At 44.1% G+C, this 24357-nt stretch overlaps 1 protein-coding gene across 1 annotated transcript in view; it reads right to left on the bottom strand.

The window, feature by feature from the left end:
* MAP3K15 (mitogen-activated protein kinase kinase kinase 15) overlaps positions 1–24357 on the bottom strand; it is a 165864-nt gene that overhangs the window by 90602 nt on the left and 50905 nt on the right. The window contains 3 exon segments of the mRNA XM_065411146.1: positions 3127–3207; positions 9693–9716; positions 14618–14757. Of these exon segments, the coding sequence (XP_065267218.1) occupies positions 3127–3207; positions 9693–9716; positions 14618–14757 (245 nt within the window).

Raw genomic sequence — 24357 nt, 5'->3', positions numbered from 1 at the left:
ATGCAGGTGAACACTTCACTGCCATTCATAAGTAAGTGCTCACTAGTGTAAGAGCTGATCCTGGAGCCATATTCTATGATTGTTCCACCAACTGGAACTCCTATTGGCATCAGTGAGAGCACTTTGTAAAAGTCTAAAGGAAACAGTTTTGTGAATCTACCTTTTTTGCCACATGTGCAGCAAATGCATGTGCTATTACTCAGTGATTCAAACAGGACCAGTATCTGCCTGCCAAACTTATAGCTCTACTTGTGCAAGATAAATAAAATTAATACCTGCACAAGGTATTAATACCTGTATATCAACATTTAGATAATCTAAAGTTATTAGCTATCTGAATTAGTTTGAAATATTTCTAATCTAAAATACAAGCAAAATAAGTATTCGCAGTTAGAAATGATACATTTTAAGAACTTAAAATAAAGTTGTTAAGGAATAAGTACAGAATTATTATTCAATTACAGTGTAAGTGTACTATAAGGAAATAATTTTCTTGCACTTATACACTGATTTAAGGAATAATTCTTAGTATTTATACATCAATTTTTCATAGCACTTTTAAAAACATGATAGAAATTAAAATTTATTATTTCAATTGAGGTATGTAGGTGGCCTACCAGAATATAACTAAAAACAATCTAAACAAAGACAACTCAGCTCAAGAAGGAGATATCAGAATCATCAGTGAAATGAACCCCAAAATCCACCTCTAAACAATAATAAGTTTTACAATCTTTTGCTGGAAGGATGCCATTGCTATATTTTGGCACCATGTGGGTGTATTTTCAGTGAAGAACAAAAAGGGGGGTTATTAACTCACTCACTCTAGTTATGTAGCTAGAATTAAAATCCTAATGGCGACTAGGCAGCCACAGTCATCTCCTGCAGGGGCGTTGGAACATTGTGTATAGTGGGGGTGCTGAGAGCCATTGAACCAAACTGTAAACCCTGTACATGATGGAAACCACGTCAAGCCAGGGGTTCCAGCACCTATGATCACATGAGTTAACAGGTCAAGTTAAAGTCTACAGGGAACCAGGGGTTTAATAGTAGCGGCTCACTAGTGTTAAAATCACAGTTGTCGGCCCTGCCTTCACTAGGATTTTAACTTTTTTTCCCAGTGAAAAAATGACCTATAGGTTAAGGATTAAGGCCTTTCCAAAGCTACAAGACCGCAACAACATTGACCCTCCCTCCCATCTTCTCAAATACGTGCCTCGGGACAGCCAGTAATTCCAAACCAACTAATCTCTATTGACATAAAGGAATCAAGATGAAAACATGTCCCCTTCCCTCTCCAGTGAATTAATCCTCTATTATTTAAGGTTTTCAAAATCAAACAAAAGTATTTGAAGCACGTTCACTGGTTAACAGATGGCCAGTGCATGTTACAGGACTCAATGAATCTGTGCTACTGCATTCTGCAAGAGTTACAAATTATATAAGTGGTTTTCAAATGTAGCCCTCAATAGAGCACATTGTTAATACTAATACCATAACAAAAAAATTACTGAAATTTAAAAAATTGTCTTTATAGATGACAAAGACACAGATTACAATGGCAAGGTCTATCTCCAGAAGAAAAAGTCACAACGTCAAAAGATTTTGGGGGGAGGCAGGTGGGAGAGAGCTATATCTGCCCATCAATGAAACATGGGTTTCCACGTTCAGCTCTCAGTAAAAAAATGAAGAGTCCTCACATGAAGGGCCTATCAATCCACAGTCATCAACAAACACAGCAATTTCCAAATAAACAAGATCTTCCAAAAGCCTTCCCTCACCCAGGGCCGGCTCCAGGCACCAGCATAGCAAGCAGGTACCTGGGGCGGCCAATGAAGAGGGGGGCAGCACGTCCGGCGGCAATTCGGTGGCGGGCCCGTCACTCCCTCTCCAAGCGAAGGACCTGCCGCCAAATTGCCGCCGTAGAATGAAGCGGTGCTAGAGCTGCCACCACTTGCGATCGCAGCTTTTTTTTTTTTTCTTCCCTGCTTGGGGTGGCAAAAACGCTAGAGCCAGCCCTGCCCCCACCCAACAAGCAACACTTTCAATTTTTTCCAAGTACAGCATGAACTAGCTGCCTCATACTCATTCATCAATTTAGGCCATGCCCCAGAACAGCACCTTGCAGGAATCAGTGATCAAAAGAGATGGTAATAGAGAACCATTTTATTTACAGTTTTTGGAGTCAAGGGGGAAGAAGAAGATATCTATTATTGGAAGCCAAACATCTTTTAAGATAAACTGCAAATAAGATGGGTGTAAAAAGACTTCCTCTAAAACACCTCTAACATTAAGCATATAGCCTGATATGGAAGAGAGTGAAAAGTCATTTCAAACTCAATGCAAGATTCAGTTCTGGGTTTCTTTTCTGATCAAAAACTTGCAGAGTTTGAAGAGTCTGTTCAAAATGCTATTCCTAAAACAATCTTCCTGGCCTTTTTCGGTCCCTCCCCTCCTTATTCATTGCAACAAATACAAGATTGCCTTCAAAGTCTTTCACAGTTCAGCTCCATCCTACCTATTCCTCTCTATTATCTTATCAGCATTCCCCTTTGCTCGGCCAATGATAAAAGTCTCAGCCATCTGCTTGTCTGTTTCTCCCACAAGCAGCTTCAACCCTTCTTCCATATGTGTAGGGCCCTATTTCCAAATTCATGGTCCAAATTCCACTAAAATTCACAGTCCAAATTCACGGTCCATTTTGGTCAATTTCACGGTCATAGGATTTTAAAATAGTAAATTTCATGATTTCAGCTATTTAAATCTTAAATTTCACAGTTGTAACTGCAGGGGTTGTGACCCAAAAAGGAGTTGTGGGGGGGTTGTAAGGTTATTGTAGGGGAGTTGCGGTACTGCTACCCTTACTTCTGCACTGCTGGTGGCGGCAGTGCTGCCATCAGTGCTGAGCAGCTGGAGAGCTGCGCCTGCTGGCCGGGAGCTCTGAAGGCCCAGCTCTGAAGGCAAAATAACATCTATTCCAAGATAACAGTTGCCTGAAAAATAAGAGCCAGCCCAGTATTATTTTTAAAATATCCTTAAATAAATACAATTGGAAAGGCACAGTAATAAAATAATTCTAAAATTACTTTTATTCAGCCAGAAAGCAGAATAGAAAGTAATACATACTTTGCCTATCACATAACCACTGTGGTACTCAGGAGGCACTTGAACCCGAAGAAAAGCTTTGTGGTTGGCAACTGCAGCCAGCTCCAAATTGAAATGGAACAGCATGGAAAAATAAAGAATATGGAAGTATACAAATAATAAAAAAAAAAGGAGACAGACAGACATAGGACACATGAAGAGAGAAATTATTAGAAAGAGATACAACAGAAGATGAAAACACACATACAGCAAGTTTATATATAATCTTTAAACTCAAGGAAGTTTGCAGAAATTATAGTATAACTACAATACTACAGAGACAAGTTTGTCAGCATATGTTCTTGTTTTATCACTGACATGCTTTCAGGGAAGTCTTATATACAATCACTAGTTAGATTATTACATGAACACTGTAATTAACTACATACAACAACATATATACAATGGAGGTAAACTAGTGTGTGCCTATTAAAACTTTACCTTTTGCATTTCTAGAACTCTTTACTGTTAAATATATAGCCTTATCTTGCATTAATATTTTTCATATTTAATATATACAAAGTATTAAAATCAGATCGTTAATTCTAAATCATTAGAAAACCACCAATTTAAGGAAAAATCAGTTTAATTATTTCCCTTCTATTATCTCCGTGTTCTATTTTTGTCCTCGTTATTATCAGTTTGTAAGCTTCTAGGGGAGAATACGACTATAAGGAATAGCCAATATGGATTTGTCAAGAACAAATCATGCGAAACTGACCTAATTTCCATCTTCAACAGAGTAACTAGCCTACTGGATGGAGGGAAGCTGTAGACATGATATATCTTGATTTTAGTAAGGCTTCTGACACAGTCCCAAATGACATTCTCATAAGAGAACTAGGAAAATGCAGTCTAGATGAAATTACTATAAAGTGGGAGCACATCTGTTAGAAAGAGCATACTCACAGAGTAGTTATCAATGGTTCAGTGTCAAACTGGAAGCGTGTGTCTAGTAGGGTCCTGCAGGAGTCAGTCCTGGGTCTGGTACTACTCAATATTTTCATTAATGACTTGGATAATGGAATAGAGAGTATGCTTATAAAATGTGTGGATGACACCAAGTTGGAAGGGGTTGCAAGCACTTTAGAGGACAGGATTAGAGTTCAAAATGACTTTGACAAATTAGAGAATTGGTCTGAAATCAACAAAATGAAATTCAATAGACACAAGTGCAAAGTACTACAGCTTAGGAAGGAAAACTCAAATACACAACTACAAAATGGGAAATAACTGGCTAAGCTGTAGTACTACTGAAAAGAATCTGTGGTTTATATTGGATAACAAATTGAATGTGAGTTAATGTGATGCAGTTGCAAAAAAGGCTAATATCATTCTGGGATGTATTCACAAGAGTGTTGTATGTAAGACACTCGAGGCAGAAGTGAAAGTAAGCCGGTCCGGTACACCGGTAAGAGCTGGTACAAAACTGACCGTACTGGCACGGCTGCTGATGGGGGTGGTGGTGCTGGGGCAAAAGGGGCAGGTTCCCCAGGGCCTGGCAATTTAAAAGGGCCCGGGGCTTCTGGCCGTGGCCGGAGCCCCTGGCCCTTTAAATCGCCACCAGAGCCCCTGGCCGCCGCTGCAGCCACGGGGCTCCAGCAATGATTTAAAGGGCCCAGGGCTTCCAGCCATCACTACCGCACCAGCAACCAGAGCCTCAGGCCCTTTAAATTGCCACCAGAGCCCCGGGGTAGCGCTAGCGGCAGCCGGGAGCCCCGGGCCTTTTAAATCGCCGGCGGCGGCACGGGCCCGGCAGTGCTGAAGGGCTGGCTGGGGGAGTCTGGCCTCAGCCCCGCCCCTTGTGCCCAAGGCCCTGCCCCTTCCAGGGGCCCAGAGCCGCCCCCCAACCTTGCTCAGGACCCCAGCCGCCCTGCGTACCGGTAAGTCCCTTAAGTTACTTTCACCCCTGACTGGAGGTGATTGTCCCTCTCTACTTAGCACTGGCGAGGCCTGAGTTGAAGAATTGTGTTCAATTCTGGGCGCCACACTTTAGGAAAGATGTGGACAAATTGGAAAGAGCCCAGAAGGTTTAGAAAACCTGACCTATGAGGAAAGGATAAAAAAAACAGGGCATGTTTAGTTTTGAGAAGAGAAGACTGAGAAGGGACCCGATCACAAATATGTTAAGGGCGGTTATAAAGAGGACAATGATCAATAGTTCTCCATGTCCACTAAAGGTAGAACAAGACATAATGGGTTTAATCTGCAGGAAGAGAGATTTAGATTAGATATTAAGAAAAACTTTCTAATTATAAAGGGAGTTAAACTCTGGCATAGGCTTCCAAAGGCGATTGTGGAATCCCCATCACTAGAGATTTTTAATAACAGGTTGGACAAACACCTGTCAGGGATGGTATAGGCTTATTTGGTCCTGCCTCAGCACAGGGAGCTTGACTTGATGACCTCTCAAGGTCCCTTCCAGTCTGACATTTCTAAGATTTTGTGATTACTTTCCAGGGTGGGCTGTACCTAACTCACCACCCCTCACTTCCCACATTCAAATAAACCAAATGCGTCCCACTATCATAGACGTGTACAACTGGAAGGGACCTCAATAGGTCATGTAGTGCAGTCCCCGACACTCAAGGAAGGACTAACTAATAACTAGACCATTCATGACAGGTGTTTGTCTAACCCAGGGGTCGGCAATCTTTCAGAAGTGGTGTGCCGAGTCTTCATTTATTCACTCTAATTTAAGGTTTCGCGTGCCAGTAATACATTTTAATGTTTTTAGAAGGTCTCTTTCTATAAGTCTATTATATATAACTAAACTATTGTTGTATGTAAAGTAAATAAGGTTTTAAAAATGTTTAAGAAGCTTCATTTAAAATTAAATTAAAATGCAGAGCCCCCCAGACTGGTGGCCAGGACCCGGGCAGTGTGAGTGCCACTGAAAATCAGCTTGTGTGCCGCCTTTGGCACGCGTGCCATAGGTTGCCTACCCCTGGTCTAACCTGTCTTTAAAACCTCTAGTGATGGAAATTCCACAACCTCCCTAGGCAATTTGTACCAGTGCTTAACCACCCTGACATTTTATTTATATATATCATGAAGGATGGGCAGTCAGGGCCAAAACTATTCTGGAAAGCACTGTCCATCTGCCCTTTCATTCTAGAAATCTTTAAAAATGGCTTAATCCCACTTCTTCCTATGTCTTGTGTTTTCTAGATCCTGTGCCTTAGTTTTCATTAAATCTAGTAGAAATTTTCTGACTTTTGATTCTTCATCCAAAAAAATGACAAATTTGTTACAAAAAAAATTTGTGAAAAGTCAAGTTTTTGACCAGCTCTGGTTTTCATGTTTTTCTGAAGTTGCACTCGTACAATCAACCAGTTGTGATTTGGAGAAGAGAAGTTAGGAAGCCTAATAAAACACACAAGTTTATCCTTGCCCTCTAAGGATAAATACATTATCCCCATACACACTCTCTACAAGTCCAAGAATATATCCTCAAGCCAGCTCCCAAACCTTCATTGCTTCATGGTAACAGAGAGATGAAGATGAGACTGTTCCACAAGGCTGGATATTTGTGATTTATTTTATAAATAACTACTTTGACAGAAACAGTAGAGCTGTGCCTACATCATCTCTGAGTGAAATAAGCAGCTGACTGCCTTTAAGGCTACAATCAGTTCCACACAAAAAGAACCACCTAATGGAAGGGACATAGAGAATTTTGACCTTTAGTTACACGCTAGGGCAATTCTGTCTTGGGAACTGAGCTCCCAATTGTAGACTGCATGCTTTAAACATCTCAGTGGGGCAGTAAATTAGCAACACAGAATTTTAATTGCTTGCTTTGGGGGAAGTCAAATAGAACAGACTCTTATCCCAATCTTATCTCAAAATATTTCATTACTGATGTTGGAAGTACATCCCCAGTTTTCCCACCCTTATACTTTTCAAATAAGTTATTAAATCTATGTTGCAATCTTATCACTCAGCCTTACAGAGCTGCTCTGTGGTTTTCACGTTTCAGCTATGGACCCAGGCCAAGTCCCAAATAAACTGCTGAACTGTTTGCAATGTAGCATTCTCCGTTTATGTTCAACTTTCTCTCCACTCCCTTTTTCCCTGAAGCGGAATTAGTATAATGATTTACATTTTCCTTAAAGGGAAAACATTAATCATTTTTCTAGGTTTACTTATTTATTTAGAATGAAGAAACAATCAATGTAAAGGAAACATTTGACATCTACTCTACATCTTTATGGGTTTCAACTACTGTTCTACACTGTGATTTTCTTTGCCCTTTTTATGGGATTTGAGATTTCCAGAATAAAGGGCAACACTAAAATATTAAGTCCTTAAAGGCAAGGATTCTGCACAGTGGCTCTGCACCTAGAGTACACCACACAGGGGACTGCTTTTGCACTGCCAGGGAAAAGGGATGATGTAGCTAGGGACAGTTTCAGTTGTCCTCTTCCCCCAACAAAGCATAATGGGTCGCAGGCATCACTACTGCCTTAAGAGACTGCAGTAGCAGCTCTGCAGATTCTCCATGGCTCAGGGCAGGGATGGGAAGTAGTCTTTCCCCTACTGATCTCTACTGCCTGACAGAAAGCACAGCCAATTTGTGTTGGGGTTTCCCCAATGGAGAACAATTAAACCAGAAAACAAAAACAAAAACAAACACCACAGCAGCAGCATTAATTCTAATGTAAATATTTGCCATTTAAACCTAAAGGGCTAATTATCAGTTCACTTCACTTGATTTACATTTACACTGACACTGTAATTATCCAAGGAGTGAAGTGACCCTCCTTATCCAAAAGCTTCAAATGAAGCATTGGTAGAATATTGTAACAGTGACAAAACGCAGTCTTGTCTACAGCATGCAGTTACTTCTGGAGGGGGGGGAAACAGACTCTTGTTTATGCAGAGAGACAGTAATTTCAGCTTAGTTATAAAACTTTGATCTAGTGTAATTAGTTTGTTAATTTAACAACATTGCCACAGTAATCTCAGATAAAACTGATCAGAGATAACGAATTAAGGAAATAAATTTAAATATAATCTATCTACTATCAAAATTTCAAGCAAGCTATATTTCCCCTCTACCCCCCCTCCCCGCCCCCCAAAAAAAGTCAAGAATACATGCTTGGTACTTAAAACTAGTAACTCTCTCTAATGGCATTTTACCAAAAAAAATGCTAGTAAACACTTCAGTAAAAGGTGTCAGGAGTTACTATAGGCTGGATGGTGCTTTTGTGATCAGTCCTGAATGAAGGGGCAGCACATAACTGCTCCATCCCAAGAGCAACCCCTAGGAGAAACTGTGACTCAATCATGTTTCCTCTGCTCCTCTCTTGCTTTGGGTAGAGATGCAGTGAGTGTAGCTCTGGAAAAGGTCAGTTTATTTCTCCTCCTAGCACCTAGCCAGCTAGAGGGTAGGTGGGGTTCAGAAGCAACGTTCCACCACCCATACCCCTTACCCTTGTTTACAAGGAGCATATTCAGAGATAGTGGTGGGCATACTCCATACCACATCTGGAGCTAAAATAGGCCTTACCAGGCAGGCCAAGCAAATGGGTTGAGGGCCTTACATCCCTTACTCATGTTTACTTAGTCTAATCTAGCCCTATATGTATTGGTCTACACAGCAGCTTTTTTATCTACACAGTGTGTTAAAGTTACCAAATTTAACCTGTAACTCCAATTAAAGTTTTAAAACTGCTTGTTTTCAAACAACAAAATAACAAGTTCATGTCTTTATTCTTGCTCTGTAGATGCAAAATAGAATACAAGTTTTAGGTGTATGCGCAAATGGAAACAAAAAGTGAGAAAGGAAGGTTTCAGCTTTGTACAAATTAAGTCAGTTCTCAACTTTAGAAAGTACGGTATTAAATTGGAAATGGCCACTTTTATATGATCTGAAGTATAATAAGCTATGTAACTGCTGAAGAAGTGAAATCATCCTTTAATATGAGTCTACATATATAATGATGCATAGAACTAAAACATCCAAAAATATGTTTTATATTGGACTGGTTTTCTGGTCTGTTTAGTTTTAGTTGGTATTAAGAATACGTAATACTAATAACTTTGTTTTGAGAACCAAGCTTTTGCAACCACAAGTCTTTTGTAAGAATCATGAATCTCTCTCTATATGTTTCCTGGAATTTAAAATGCACCCCAGCAAAAAACAAAAAACAAACAAAAACTTTTTAAATGTGCTGTCTTAGTTGTCCATCTACAATACATAATGATAGTTAAAATCTCTCTCAAAGCTTTTCCACCAGACCTCCAGGGTCATGTAGTCAAATAAAATCTATTTTGTACATCTTCCCAGCAGTCACAAAAACAAACTACTTTCTGAAACTGTCACCAACAACATGCTTTGGAGAGGAAGTCAGCATGATTTACAGTAATTTACACTCCACCTAAACAAAGTAGCCTTCTTGATTACATTATAGCAACTACTGCATGACTTGGCAAACCCACTTATGCAATACTGAGGGGTATTTTTCATGTTAGTCGCTTCAAATTAAATCATTTGTGGCATCCTCACATTATGTTAAAAAAAATCAGTATTTAATACTTACTGTGTTTTTCTGAGATACCATGTCCTGGAAAACAAAGATCAAGGAAAAGTTTAGGAACATTTGTCTGGATTATTATTTTCAATAAAAATAATTTGCATAGCCCTATCAGTGTACATGTTGCTTTACAGACTGAGTAAGTCATATTTCCTGCCTCAGTAAAGGTACAAACTAAGGGTATGTAGACCCCACCCGCCAGATCGGCGGGCAGCGATCAATCCAGCAGGGATCGATTTATCGCGTCTAGTCTAGATGCGATAAATTGAGCCCCGAGCACTCTCCCGTCAACCCCTGTACTCCACCACCGCGAGAGGCGCAGACAGAGTCGTCGGGGCAGCAGCAGTCAACTCAGCAGTAAGACGAACTAAGTACATCGACTAAGTTGCATAACTGAGATCGATTCTCTCCCTCCCCCCGCCCCCAGTGTAGACCAGGCCTAAGATACACAAGAAATAGCATAACATTTCACATGAGGGAGGCTGCCATGAGGAGAACCAAGGAAGGCTTTCTAGAGGAAGTTGTTTTCAAGGAGGTACCAGAAGGAAAGAAAAAGCATGCTTGATGGACAAGTGGAAGGAGAATAAGAGATGGCTTGAGAGTGTAGAAAAAAGATGAAAGAAGGACTGGGAAAGGTTCTGAGTCTAAGTTGGGAGGGGAAGAAGAGGACAATGAGACAGAATCTGATTTGAGAAGAGACAAAAAGATAATGAAAAACCTCACGTTCGGTGCTCAATATGGTTAGAATGTTATGACAATAAGTAGAATTTAGCAATGGCTTTTTGCACAGTAGTGGAGTGGGAAGAAGTGAAAAGCAGAGCAGGTGAAAAGGAGGTTATAGTAATCAAGACAGGAGAAGAGCAAGGCATGGAAGTACTGATGCCATCATACAAGGCATTGATAAGACATGATCTGCAGTATTGTATACAATTCTGGTCACCATAAGAAGCCATAGTGGGTCAGTCCAATGGTCCATCTAAGGCCAGGATCCTGTCTTCTGACAGTGGCCAATGCCAAATGCTTCAGAGGGAATGAGGAGAACGGGCAATTATTAAGAGAACCATCCCCTGTCATCCAGTCTGAGCTTCAGGACCCCCAGAGCATGGGGTTGCATCCCTGATCATCTTGGCTAACAGCCATTGATGGACCTACCCTCCATGAACTTATCTGAGGGCAGGTCTACACTACAAACTTGCATCAGTGCAGCGGCACCGCTGCAGTGCTGCTGGTGAAGACACTCTAAGCCAATGGGAGAGAGCTTTCACGCTGGCTTAATAACTCCATCTCCACGAGAGGCGGTAGCTATGTTGGCTCTGTCTACATCAGGGATTAAAGTCGGTATAACTACATTGCTCGGGGATATGGATTTTCACACCTGTGAGTAACGTAGTTATACTCAAATATGTAGTGTAGACCTGGCCTATGTCCTTTTGTAACCCAGTTATATTTTTGTCCTTCACAACATTCCCTAGCAATGAGACAGGTTGACTGTGTTGTGTGAAGCAATACTTCCTTTTCTTTGTTTTAAACCTGCTGTCTATTAATTTAATTAGGTGACCCCTGGTTTCTGTGTTATGTGAAGGAGTAAATAACACTTCCTTATTTACTTTCAGGGCCACCCGGGGGGGGGGGAGGAGTGGGGCAATATGCCCCAGGCCCCGGGCCCCGCAGGGGCCCCCACAAGAGTTTTTTGGGGCCCCTGGAGTGGGGTCCTTCACTCGCTCCAGGGGCCCCGGAAAACTCTCATGGGGCCCGGGCCCCCGGAGCTTCTTTCGCTCCGGGTCTTTGGCGGCAATTCGGCAGTGGGAGGTCCTTCCGCCCCAGGACCCACCGCCGAAGTGCCCTGAAGACCCGCGGCAGTGGGTCCTTCTGCCCCGAGACCCGCTGCCGAAGCGCTGGGTCTTCGGCGGCAATTCGGCAGCGGGGGGCCCCCCGCCGCCGAAGACCCCAGGCCCCCTGAATCCTCTGGGCGGCCCTGTTTATTTTTTCCTCACCAGTCATGATTTTATAGACCTCTATCATATCCCCCCCTTAGTCATCTCTTTTCCAAGCTGAATAGTCCTAGTCTTTTTAATCACTCCCCATATGGAAGCCGTTCTATACCTCTAATCATTTTGGTTGCCCTTCTCTGTATCTTTTTCATTTCTAATATAACTTATTTGAGATGGGGTGACCAGAACTGCACGCAGTATTCAAGATGTGGGCGTACCATGGATTTATATAGTGACATTATGATATTTTCTGTCTTATTATCTATCCTTTTCCTAATGGTTCCTAACATTGTTAGCTTTTTTGACTGCCTCCACACATAGAATGGATGATTTCAGAGAACTCTCCACAATGACTCCAAGATCTCTTTCTTGCGTGGTAATAGCAAATTTAGTCCCATCATTTTATATGTATAGTTGGGATTATGTTTTCCAATGTGTATTACTTTGCATTTATCAACATTGAATTTCATCTGCCATTTTGTTGCCCAGTCACCCAGTTTTGAGAGAACCTTTGTAGCTATTAGCAGTCTGCCTGTGACTTAACTATCTTGTGTAGTTTTGTATCATCTGCAAATTTTGCCACCTCACTGTTTACCCCTTTTTCCAGATCATTTATGAATATGTTGAACAGCACTAGTCCCAGTACAGACCCCTGGGGGACACTGCTATTTACCTCTCTCCATTCTGAAAACTGACCATTTCTTCCTACCTGTTGTTTCCTGTCTTTTAATCAGTAACAGATCCATGAGAGAACCTTCCCTTTTATCCCATGACTGCTTACTTTGCTTAAGAGCCTTTGGTGAGAGACCTTGTTAAAGGCTTTCTGAAAATCCCAGAACACTATATTCACTAGATCACCTTTGTCCACATGTTTGTTGATCCCCTCAAAGAATTCTAACAGATTGGTGAGACATGATTTCCCTTTACAAAAGCCATGCTGACTCTCCCTCAACAAAGTGTATTCATTTGTGTCCGGTAATTCTGTTCTTTATAGTAGTTTCAAGAAATTTTCCTGGTACTGAAGTTAGGCTTACTAGCCTCTAATTTCCAGGATTGCCTCTGGAGTCTTTTTAAAAAATTGGAGTCACATTAGCTAGCCTCCAGTCATCTGTTACAGAAGCTGATTTACATACCACAATTCAAGAAAGATGAGTTTAAACTAGAACAGGTGCAGAGAAGAGCTATTAGGAAGATCAGGAGAATGGAGGGCCTATCTTATCAGAGGACACTGGAAGAGCTTGGTTTGTTTAGTCTCACAAACAAAAAAGGTTGAGAGGGGATTATGAATGCTCTCTTAGATACAGAAGTATCTATAGGGGGGTAAATATCAGGGAGAACATGCTAAAGCTAAAGGACAATATTGGAACAAGAATAGATATAAACTGGCCATGAATAAATTCAGGCTGGAAATTAGCAGAAGGTTTCTAACCATGAGACAGGTAAGGTTCTGGGACAGTCTCCCAATAGCAGCTGTCGGGGCAAACAACTTAATTAGTTTTCAGAGAGAGCTGGACAAATTCATGAGTGCAATTGTAAAATGAGGTTGTTTGTGATGGTGAGGGGCAGGGCTCAACAACCCTGGAGCTCAGTGTAGTTTGTGTTTTCTGTTTCTAATGCCCATGCTTCAGGGTTTCAGCCAGCCACTGGTAAGGGTCAGGAAGGGATTTCCCTTCCCCACTCCAATGTATTCTGGGAGATTTTTTTTAATCTCCTTCCTCTGAAGCATGAGGGATGGCAAAGGCTGGAGATAGAGCCATGGCCCTCCCTCCCCAGTGTCCTGATATGGCACCGAGCATTCTCTTTCTCAGATGCTTGGCTGGCTGGTTCTTGCTGACATACTCAGGGCCTAACTGATCACCATATGTGGATTCAGAAGGAACTTCCCCCAATCAGATTTGCAGTGACATTGGGTTTTTTTCTCATTGTTCTGCAGCAAATGGATGCATGTCACTGGCCAGAATTATCTGTATCTCTCTCAAGTAATCATTTCCCTGCCATTGCCACAGCCTTGAGCACTAGTGCAACTTGGGCCCTCCGATTCTCTGCCTGTGGCAAATATTAGTCCAGTCTTCTTTTGATCTCATTTACTTTGGTCTCATTTCCATTGTTGGGTTTAGTGTGTGGGTGCTGGGTGGGGTTGGTGGCCCGTGACATACAGGTGGTCAGAGTAGATGGTCTAGTCGTCTCTTCTGGTCTTAAACTCTATGACTCTGTGACAAAGGATGTGAAGGAAGGGATAAGAAGGTAGGGATAATCTGCTGCACAGAAGAGGATGTCTGCCTCTATTCTGCTGAAACGGACAGAGTAGCCGTGAGTTATGATTTGTGTCCAGGGCAGTCTATCCATGGCCAGACAGAGTGCTTAAAGTGTAATAACATTTATTGCTCTAATATAAAATTAAATGACAAGCTTATAAAAAGCTTTTGTGATGACACTTTTCTTATCTTCACCCCATAGCAACAGCAGATGAATTTTTATGAGTGCGTGTGTGCATATAGTTTCATCCACTCAGCCTCTAGGAAATACAAAGCAAACCTATATTAATGGAGATGAGTACGCTGACTAATAATAAAAGTATGTTAAAATATGGGCCTAAATCAAATGAAATGTGTCATTATTAAACAAAAATCCTAAAATCTTTTTACAGCATACTTACAACAGGCAAGAGAAAGAAACAAACCTTACTTGTGACTGAACTAATGAAAATCAGAACTACACACTTGTTTCCATGTCTAGCAGTTTGAAGTAAAACAATTACCATATTATGGGCCTATAAACATGCGTGCATGTCATTTTAGAAACACAAATACTCCCATTTTGTTAAGTAGTCAACGTGGCTATGCACAGGGGTAAAGCTTCCAAGATGCACAAGTGTTTGCAGGATGAGGCTCTACATTTGCAACATCTGTATTAAAATGGATTTTGAAGTGAGGACCTTACCTTAAGTGACAGCGCAGTGTCAGCATCGGTATCATGGTAGAGTATAACATTATTGGCCATATCAAAGCTTTCACGCACACCAAGGTGGTAGAAGAGTGATGGCTGTCTGGAAACATCACTCATATCCACTACTGCAACATCTGTAATGAGGGGCAGGGGAAAAAATAGCTAAAAACAAAAACAAAACTCATTTCCAAGCTGATTCTTATTTTACAGAATTTAAAATAAAAAAATGGAATTAAATTTGGACAACAGACAAAATCCATACATTCAATACAGCGTTTGGTCTATTTAAAAATAAGTTTTCCCATCAGCCTGGGAAGAGACAGAGACACACACGCTTAGTAAATAAAGTAGTAAATGGCTAAAATGTTATCATCATCAGTTACTACTATTGCCAGAAAGGAGAATGCTGAATCTGAGGGAAAGCAAGTCCCATTTGCCTACCCCTATGCCATTATAGCAAGAGATCTCAAGGGCCCACTTTGGCAAACCACACCAGGGCAGCCAGCCAGCCATCAGGTCAGTAGCCAATTCATACTAATGCACAAGTGACCCAAATCATGTACCAAGACACTGAGGCACCTCCTGAGACCAACCCCTTTCATCATTCCTTAGTTGTTCACTTCCTTCAAAAATCATGGGGGGCTGTAGGGAGAAGAATCCTCTGTCCCCACAACCCAAACCAGACTGGGTGCCTCCCAGCCACATCTTGGTGTACTTTCCAACCAATTCAACTGGTCCTCTCAAAGCTTCCACAGAGTTCCCAGTTTGCTGAAGAATTCAATATCAGAATGGCACAGGCTATATGTCTGTACTGCAGCTGGGAGGCATAATTCCCAGCTCAGGTAGATGAACACGCACTAGCTGTGCTCGAGCTAGCAAGCTAAAAATAGCTGTGTGACTGCAGTGGCATGGGTGGCAGCTCAGGCTGGCCATCAGAGTATAATCCCATCTGAGATAGAATCATAGAATACCAGGGTTGGAAGGGACCTCAGGAGGTCATCTAGTCCAACCCCCTGCTCAAAGCAGGACCAATCCCCAGACAGATTTTTGCTCCAGATCCCTAAATGGCCCCCTCAAGGATTGAATTCACAACCCTTTTTAGCAGGCCAATGCTCAAACCACTGAGCTAGTCTTCCCCCATAAAGGCTTAGGTATGTACTCCAGGTGGCTCGCCTGAACTGCTGTCCATCCCACCACGGCCATGCTGCTATTTTTAGCACACAGCTCAAGCACACCTAGCATGTGTACATCTACCCGAGCTGGGAATTACACCTTACAGCTGCAGTACAGACATACCTATAGAAACCAAAAGGGCTTGATGTAGAGTACACAGTGCTTTGAATACACATCAAAATCTACAATTTTTTTCCTTACAATAATTCAACACCACATTTAAGAAATGTAAGTGGTATATAACCAAGGGAAATTTAGAGAATTTGATTATGGATCTGCATACTAACATTCAGAAAAACAAGTCTAAAAACTCGAGACGTGGGTTTTCTCCCTGTGTAAATCGTTTTAGTGGAAACATAATGCTGTGAAATCAAAATCACCTTCCTGATGAGAGAATTTAAACAATGTGTGCAGGTAGGACATAGATACTGCATTTGGCGATATGCATGGTTGATGAACCATAATATAATTTATTGAAACAAAGTTGTATTTTTCAAATTCACAATGCATCACCAAGCAAATAATATATTCTACAACTGAAATTTATTTTCTTTGCCTGCATGTTAGGTGGTGATGTATGAAGCAGCAAGAACATAATTTAATCCATTAAACTGATATTTGATAATAAAAGCAGAGGCAAACACCTGCCTTTCAGGCAGACATTATTCATCACTGTATGTTCATTATTAGTATTTTCAATAGGCAGAGAAGTTTTTTTTGTTCAGTTTGAAAAGAAATTTTCACAATATTTTTAAACATCATTTAAAAGAGCTTCCTTTCTCCCAGCTCCAAAAACAGGGTTGCTTTTCCTAAGAGATTTCTAGTGAGTAAACCGAACACATAATTATATATGTTAAATGTAATCAATTAAACCATGTTAAAATAATCACTAGGGCCCTACCAAATTCACAGTAATGAAAAACGCATCACGGACTGTGAAATCTGGTCTATTGTGTACTTTTAGCCTATACTATATAGATTTCACTGGGGAGACCAGCGTTTCTCAAACTGGGGGTCCTGACCCAAAAGCGAGTCACAGGGAGGTCACAAGGGGGAAGGGATAGCTCAGTGGTTTGAGCATTGGCCTGCTAAACCCAGGGTTGTGAGTTCAATCCTTGAGGGGGCCACTTAGGGATCTGGGGCAAAATCAGTACTTGATCCTGCTAGTGAAGGCAGGGGGCTGGACTCAATGACCTTTCAGGGTCCCTTCCAGTTCTATGAGATAGGTATATCTCCATATTTAAGTGCACCCAATTAAAAAAAAAAAAAAAAAAAAAAGTTAAGTGCACAAGGCTGGTCATGCTATTGCTGCCCTTACTTCTGTGCTGACTTCAGAGTTGGGCGGCATACCATACCATGCTACCCTTACTTCTGCACTGCTGCTGACAGCGGCTCTGCCTTCACTCTCCAGCTGCTCAGCTTTGAAGGCAGTGCTGCCACCAGCAGCAGCACAGAAGTAAGAGTAGCAGTACCGCAACCCTCCTACAATAACCTTGCGAACCTCCCCCCTCCCCAACTCCTTTTTGGGTCAGTATCCTTACAATTACAACACCATGAAATTTCATATTTAAATAGCTACAATCATGAAATTTACCATTTTAAAAATCCTATGACCGTGAAATTGACCAAACTGGACCATAAATTTGGTAGGGCCCTAATAATAACACAAGCTAGCTTAACAAAAGAGTAAGGAGATTCAGAGCTGGATTCTACTATGCACAAGTTTTCCTGGTTCTCTCCAATTGGGTGCTTTAAACATAGAGCACCAATACCACAGAACACCACAGTAAGTTAAAGTTAATGGGCCTGATTCTCACCTCACTTGGGCTACGTCTATACTTACCCGCTGGTTCGGCGGCAAGCAATCGATCTTCTGGGATCGATTTATCGCGTCTTGTCTAGACGCGATAAATCGATCCCGGAAGTGCTCGCCGTCGACGCCGGTAATCCTGCTCCGCGAGAGGAGTAGGCGGAGTTGACAGGGGAGCCTACCTGCCGCGTGTGGACCCGCGGTAAGTACCTTTAAGTTCGAACTAAGATACTTCAACTTCAGCTACGTTATTCATGTAGCTGAAGTTGCGTATCTTAGTTCGAACTGGGGGCTTAGTGTGGACCAGCCCTTAAACTGGTGAAAATCAGGAGTTATTTCACTGATAGCAATGGATTCAATCAGCACAGCTTAGGCATGGGATCCTTAACTGTCCAGTTGGGCAGGTTTAAGGTCCTTTTCTGCCACTCTAGTAGTACAATGGGACATTAGGTTCTGATCAAAAGAAGTTGAATTGGTGTACAACTGGTGCAAGATCAGAATCATATGCAAATATTTTCTGCATTATTTCTGCATTTCCTGGTTGTCATTTCATTTGAAATTCTTCTTCATCCTGCCAACTGAAAACATTACCCCAACTTTTTCATTTGGTTTTAAAGGTGCATACTAGAGTAGAAGTGTAGCTGAGCATCCTGATGGTAGTTGGATAATACTTCGAGCCTGGTATGGCACTGAGCATGAATCTCGCATTACTTCAATTCCTTTGCTCTTTTAGTGTTTGCACGGGTGTGAAAAAATACACGTGGGAACCTTAACTCTAAGTTAATGACTTTTTTGTGTAGGAGAAGAGAGAATAAAGGAGAATTATTAAGGAGAACAAAATTAACAGGACAGTGACAGCAGCATCACAAGAAAAGGCAGAAAGGAGAACAGGATTTTTTTTCCTCTCTCCTTTTTAAAATAATTGTTTTTAGTGTCGGTACCTTGACTTCAGGTGATCTCATGGCAGCCATGACAGAGAAATGCAAAAAGCCCCTGGAACTGAATGGGCAGGATATAGAAGAAGAGTGGGAGCCAAGGAGGAAACTGAAAGCAGGGTTACTAATGGTGAAACAGAAAGAAACTGCAGGACTGGCTTCTCAACATGGTTAGGATCCAGACTAGAACAGCTAGGAGACATCCCATTCCCTGGAGCACTCTAAGCATCCTCTCCAAGGGTACACTGAGGGACTGGGAATGGGACTGGGAACTAGCTGTGTTAATTCAGGACAGAAGTGTGGCTTTTGAGTCCAGCGGGTCACAGAACCAGTAGTAAAAGGTTGGGGGCAAAACATATCAGCAACAAATACTCAACATGATGTGGTTAAATCTCAGTTCTCTTCCTTTGTTGAGGAAGGAGGGAAGCCCAGAGGCTCTTGCCAAGTGACTGGTGGTGCTGCTGCTGCTACCAATGAGTGCCAATGGTCACCTATACTGGCTTTTAATGTATTTTGTTATCCCATTACTGACAAGAGCACAGTCATCTTTTTGCTGCATGTAGCTTTGTGGGTGGCTCACTAAACTCTGCTAAACCCCAGCACCTCCAAAAGTACACTCACCCCAACTGCCATATGCCACCTGTGACAGACCCAGACCAGTGGGGTACAGGAGTCTAGTAGAGGGCAAATATACTGGTCACTGGATGAGTAGTTTTCTGTTCTCTGAGTGACTAGAGAAATCAGGAACCTGCTAGAACCAGTTAAGGCAGGCAGGCTAATTACGACACCTGGAGCCAATTAAGAAGCAGCTGCTAGAATCAATTAAGGCAGGCTAATCAGGGCACCTGGGTTTTAAAAGGAGCTCACTTCAGTTTGTGGTGCGAGTGTGAGGAGCTGGGAGCAAGAGGCGCAAGGAGCTGAGAGTGAGAGGGTGTGCTACTGGAGGACTGAGGAGCACAAGCATTATCAGACACCAGGAGGAAGGTCCTGTGGTGAGAATAAGGAAGGTGTTTGGAGGAGGCCATGGGGAAGTAGCCCAGGGAGTTGTAGCTGTCATGCAGCTGTTACAGGAGGCACTCTAAACAGCTGCAGTCCACAGGGCCCTGGGCTGGAACCCGGAGTAGAGGGCGGGCCCGGGTTCCCCCCAAACCTCCCATTTGACCTGGACTGTGGGTTCTTCCAGAGGGGAAGGTCTCTGGGCTGTTCCCCAACCCACATGGTGAATCTCTGAGGCAAGAAAATCCGCCAATAAGCGCAGGACCCACCAAGATAGAGGAGGAACTTTGTCACACTGGTGTCAGGAGTGGGATCTTGGGGTGCACAGCGCAGCGGAAGGAGGAGGGTGATTTAAAAAAAAAAAAAAAAGAGAGAGGGTTTTTTTTTTCCCCACCACAATGGATGACGTAGTGCGGGCACTGATACAAGCTACGGCGGCCCAGCAGGAGGCTACCCGTGTCCAGGCAGCCGCCCAACAGGAGGCAGTGCGGCTTCAGCAAGAGACTAATCGCCTGCTGATGGACCAGGCTGCTCAAGATCGAGCTATGTTGCAGGAACTGGTAAACCAGGTAAAGTCCCTTACAGAGCTGAATCGCGGCCATGATGGGACGCGGCTCATATGGGCCAGCCATTGGCTGCAGAAAATGACATGGGAGGATGATGTAGAGGCATACCTTCTGGCCTTTGAGAGGACAGCCCTACAGGAGGCCTGGCCTCGAGATAAGTGGTCTGGCATCCTTGCCCCATTCCTGTGTGGGGAGGCCCAGAAGGCCTACCATGATCTGCCTGAAGAGGCTGCGGCAGACTACCCCCAGCTGAAAGCAGAGATCCTGGCCAGATCTGGGGTAACGACAGCAGTGCGGGCCCAGCAGTATCACGGTTGGAGGTACCAGGAAGACAAAACCCCGCGGTCCCAATTGTATGACCTCATCCATCTCACACGAAAGTGGTTGCAAACAGAGTCCCGGAGTCCGGAAGAGATACTAGCGGTTCTGGTCATCGACCGATACATGAGGGGACTACCACCAGACCTTCGTGCCTGGGTAAGCCAGAACGAACCCTCCACCTATGACGAGGTTGTCGCCCTGGTAGAGAGGCGAAGGACAGCGAGGGAGCTGACCCGACCAGTTAAGGAAGAGGATCGTGATGTTAGACTGCCCAAACCAAGAGACCGGGGAATGCCTAGGGCTCCATACAGATGTTATGCCTGCGGGGTGTGGGGACACATAGTTGCACAGTGTCCCAATGCTGAGGAGCCTATGCAGTGTAACCTGGGGAACTGGGCAGAGCCATGCTCCCTAATCCACCTTGTGGGGGTCTCACTAACCCCACATATGTATACCAGACCAGTGAAACTAAATGGGGTAGAGACCACGGCACTGGTTGATTCGGGGAGTGCTATCATGCTTATCTCAGGGAAGCTCGTGAAGCGTAGTCAGCTGCTACAGGCTAAACGTACAGGGATAACATGTGTCCATGGGACAGTTAGTTACTACCCCACCATCCCAGTAAAAATCGAGATCCAAGGGAACACTACTGAGGTAGCAGCAGGTGTAGTCCCTAAACTCCCATACCCGGTGCTCATAGGGAGGGACTTCCCAGGGTTTGGAAATTTACTCCCAGTAGGGGGATTGGAGAAAGATGGGGACCCTAAAATTGGTGAGGCATCCACAGCAGACTGTCAACCCCCAATCTTCTCTGAAATATCCCCAGATTTGTTCTCCACTCCCAGACAGGGTAGAAAGACAAAAAGGGAAAGAAGGGCAGCTAAGGCCTTGGGAACCTGAATACTGACCCAAAGCCAGAGGGTCGCTCTTGTAGGTAGGCGGACCCACGCAGCTGAAAAGGAGGCCACGCAGGAGGGAGAAGCACCTGAGTCTGACCCCCACCCTAATGCTTCTGAACCAGTAGAGGCAACAGAGACTGGGCCCCTAGATCTTGGGCAGATTAGCCCCGGGAGAGGAAATTTTGGACGGGACCAGGCAGAAGACCCTAGGTATGACAACATTAGGAAGGAGGTGACTGAAATAGATGGGGTCCCCGTGGAAAGGAAAACCCAGGGACCAGGACCCTACTTCATAATGAAGAAGGATCTCTTGTACCGGGTTGCACCAGTACAGGGGCAGAAGGTACAGCAGATCCTAGTACCTCAAAAACACCAGAACGCTGTATTAAGTCTTGCTCATAGTCATCTTTTTGGGGGGCATTTGGGGGTAGAGAAGACCCTGGCACGAGTCCTACGACGGTTCTTCTGGCCCGGAGCACATGAAGAAGTGCAGAGGTACTGTGCCTCCTGCCCGGAGTGTCAGCTGCACAGTCCCCGTCCCCACTTGAGGGCACCTTTAGTACCCCTTCCCATCATAGAGGTCCCCTTCGAGCGAATAGTCATGGACCTAGTGGGACCCCTGGAGAAGACGCCTTGGGGCCACCAATATATACTTGTTGTTTTGGACTATGCTACTCGCTACCCAGAAGCCGTCCCCTTGCGGAACACGGCCTCTAAAACTATAGCCAAAGAGCTGGTGGGGATCTTTGCCCGAATGGGGCTACCGAAGGAGATATTAACCGACCAAGGAACCCCATTTATGTCGAAGCTAATGAAGGACCTCTGTACGCTGCTCCATAGACATACACTGAGAACTTCGGTCTACCATCCGCAGACTGATGGGTTGGTAGAAAGGTTTAACCGAACCCTCAAGGCTATGATAAGGAAGGTGGTAAGTCAGGACAGGAAGGATTGGGACACCCTACTACCCTACCTTATGTTCGCTATCCGGGAGGTACCTCAGGCCTCAACTGGGTTTTCCCCCTTCGACTTGTTATAAGGGCGTCACCCCCATGGCATACTAGATATCGCCAAAGAGATCTGGGAAGAGGAACCCAGTGAGGGGAGAAATATAATAGAGCATGTAATGCAGATGTGAGACTGGATAGCCCGGGTTACCCCTATTGTACGGGAACATTTGGAGAAGGCACAGGAGGCCTAGCGAACCCATTACAATCGCCAGGCCAAAGTGCGACAGTTCCAACGAGGGGATCGGGTTATGGTGTTGGTACCCACGGCAGAAAGCAAGCTTCTGGCCCAATGGCAGGGGCCCTATGAGGTGGTTGAACCCGTGGGGGAAGTAACCTACAAGGTGCGGCAGCCAGGACGCAGAAAACAAGAACACGTTAATCTTCTGAAACCCTGGCATGCACAAGAGGCATGCACAACGGTCCAAAAAGACCTAACCCAGGAAAACAAGCCTTCCAAACAGGTGAGAGTGTCTCCCGATTTAACACCAAACCAGAAGAATGAGGTGTCTGAGATGATCTTCCGGAACCAAGATGTGTTCTCGACAAAACCGGGTCGAACAACCGAGATATATCACCACATCGTCACGAACCCTGGGGCCAGAGTAACAATGAGGCCCTATTGGGTGCCAGAGGCAAAAAGGGAGGAAATAAAAGCAGAAGTAAAAAAAATGCTGGAGTTGGGGATCATCGAAGAATCCCACAGTCAGTGCTGGTGCCCAAACCTGATGGCACCACAAGATTTTGCAACGACTTCCGGCGACTAAACGAAGTATCCCAGTTCGACGCGTACCCCATACCTCGCATAGATGAGCTAGTGGACTGTCTGGGTAATGCCCGGTACTTGACTACCCTAGACTTGACAAAGGGGTACTGGCAGATTCCCCTTGCAGAAGACGCAAAGGAAAAGACTGCGTTCTCTACACCAGAGGGTCTTTTTCAATATACTGTCCTCCCTTTTGGACTACATGGGGCCCCAGCTACCTTCCAGCGCCTCATGGACAAGCTATTACGCCCGCATAACAGTTATGCTGCTGCCTACTTGGACGATGTGGTCATTCATACCCCAGACTGGGAAACCCACCTGGAGAAGGTGGAGGCAGTCCTCGATACCTTCAGGCGAGCTCGCCTTACAGCAAACCCTGCCAAGTGCGCTGTAGGGTTTACAGAGGCCAAATATCTTGGCCACATTGTGGGAAAAGGTTTGGTAAAACCCCAAGTGAACAAGTTAGAGGCCATCCAAAATTGGCCCCGACCAAGTCGCAAGAAACAAGTCCGGGCGTTCCTAGGTGTGGTGGGGTATTACCGACGATTTATCCCCCACTTTGCCACAAGGGCAAGCCCCTGACAGACCTAGTGAAAGCCCGTGGACCTGATCTGGTGAGATGGTCTGACGCAGCAGAGGAAGCATTCACAGACCTACGGACTGCCCTCTGCAGTAACCCCGTACTGATAGCCCCTGATTTCACCAAGGAGTTTATCCTGCAGACGGATGCATCGGAAGTAGGGTTGGGGGCCGTTCTATCACAGATGGTCGGGGAGGAGGAACACCCAATTCTATACCTCAGTCGGAAACTCCTTCCAAGGGAACAAAAATATGCAGTGGTGGAGAGAGAATGCCTCGCTGTAAAATGGGCCATGGAAACATTGCGCTACTACCTGCTCGGGCGCAGATTTGTCCTCGTGACCGACCATGCCCCTCTTCAATGGATGCAGCGGAACAAGGAGAAGAACACAAGGGTGACCAGATGGTTCTTATCCCTCCAACCTTTCCAGTTCCATCTGCAACACAGAGCAGGGAGCCGTCATGGCAACGCCGATGGCTTGTCACATGTGCACTGTCTGGCGTCCCAAGCTGCCCAACCCCTTGGCATTGAGCAGGGGGGAGGGATATGTGACAGACCCAGACCAGTGGGGTACAGGAGTCTGGTAGAGGGCAAATATACTGGTCACTGGATGAGTAGTTTTCTGTTCCCTGAGTGACCAGAGAAGGGGCTGCACTAGAGTAATCAGGAATCTGCTAGAAC

This window comes from Emys orbicularis, chromosome 1 (genome assembly GCF_028017835.1).
Source record: "Emys orbicularis isolate rEmyOrb1 chromosome 1, rEmyOrb1.hap1, whole genome shotgun sequence".
Classification (NCBI taxonomy): domain Eukaryota; kingdom Metazoa; phylum Chordata; order Testudines; family Emydidae; genus Emys; species Emys orbicularis.
Note: the sequence above shows the minus strand (reverse complement) of the source record. Positions and strands in the feature narration are given on the sequence as shown.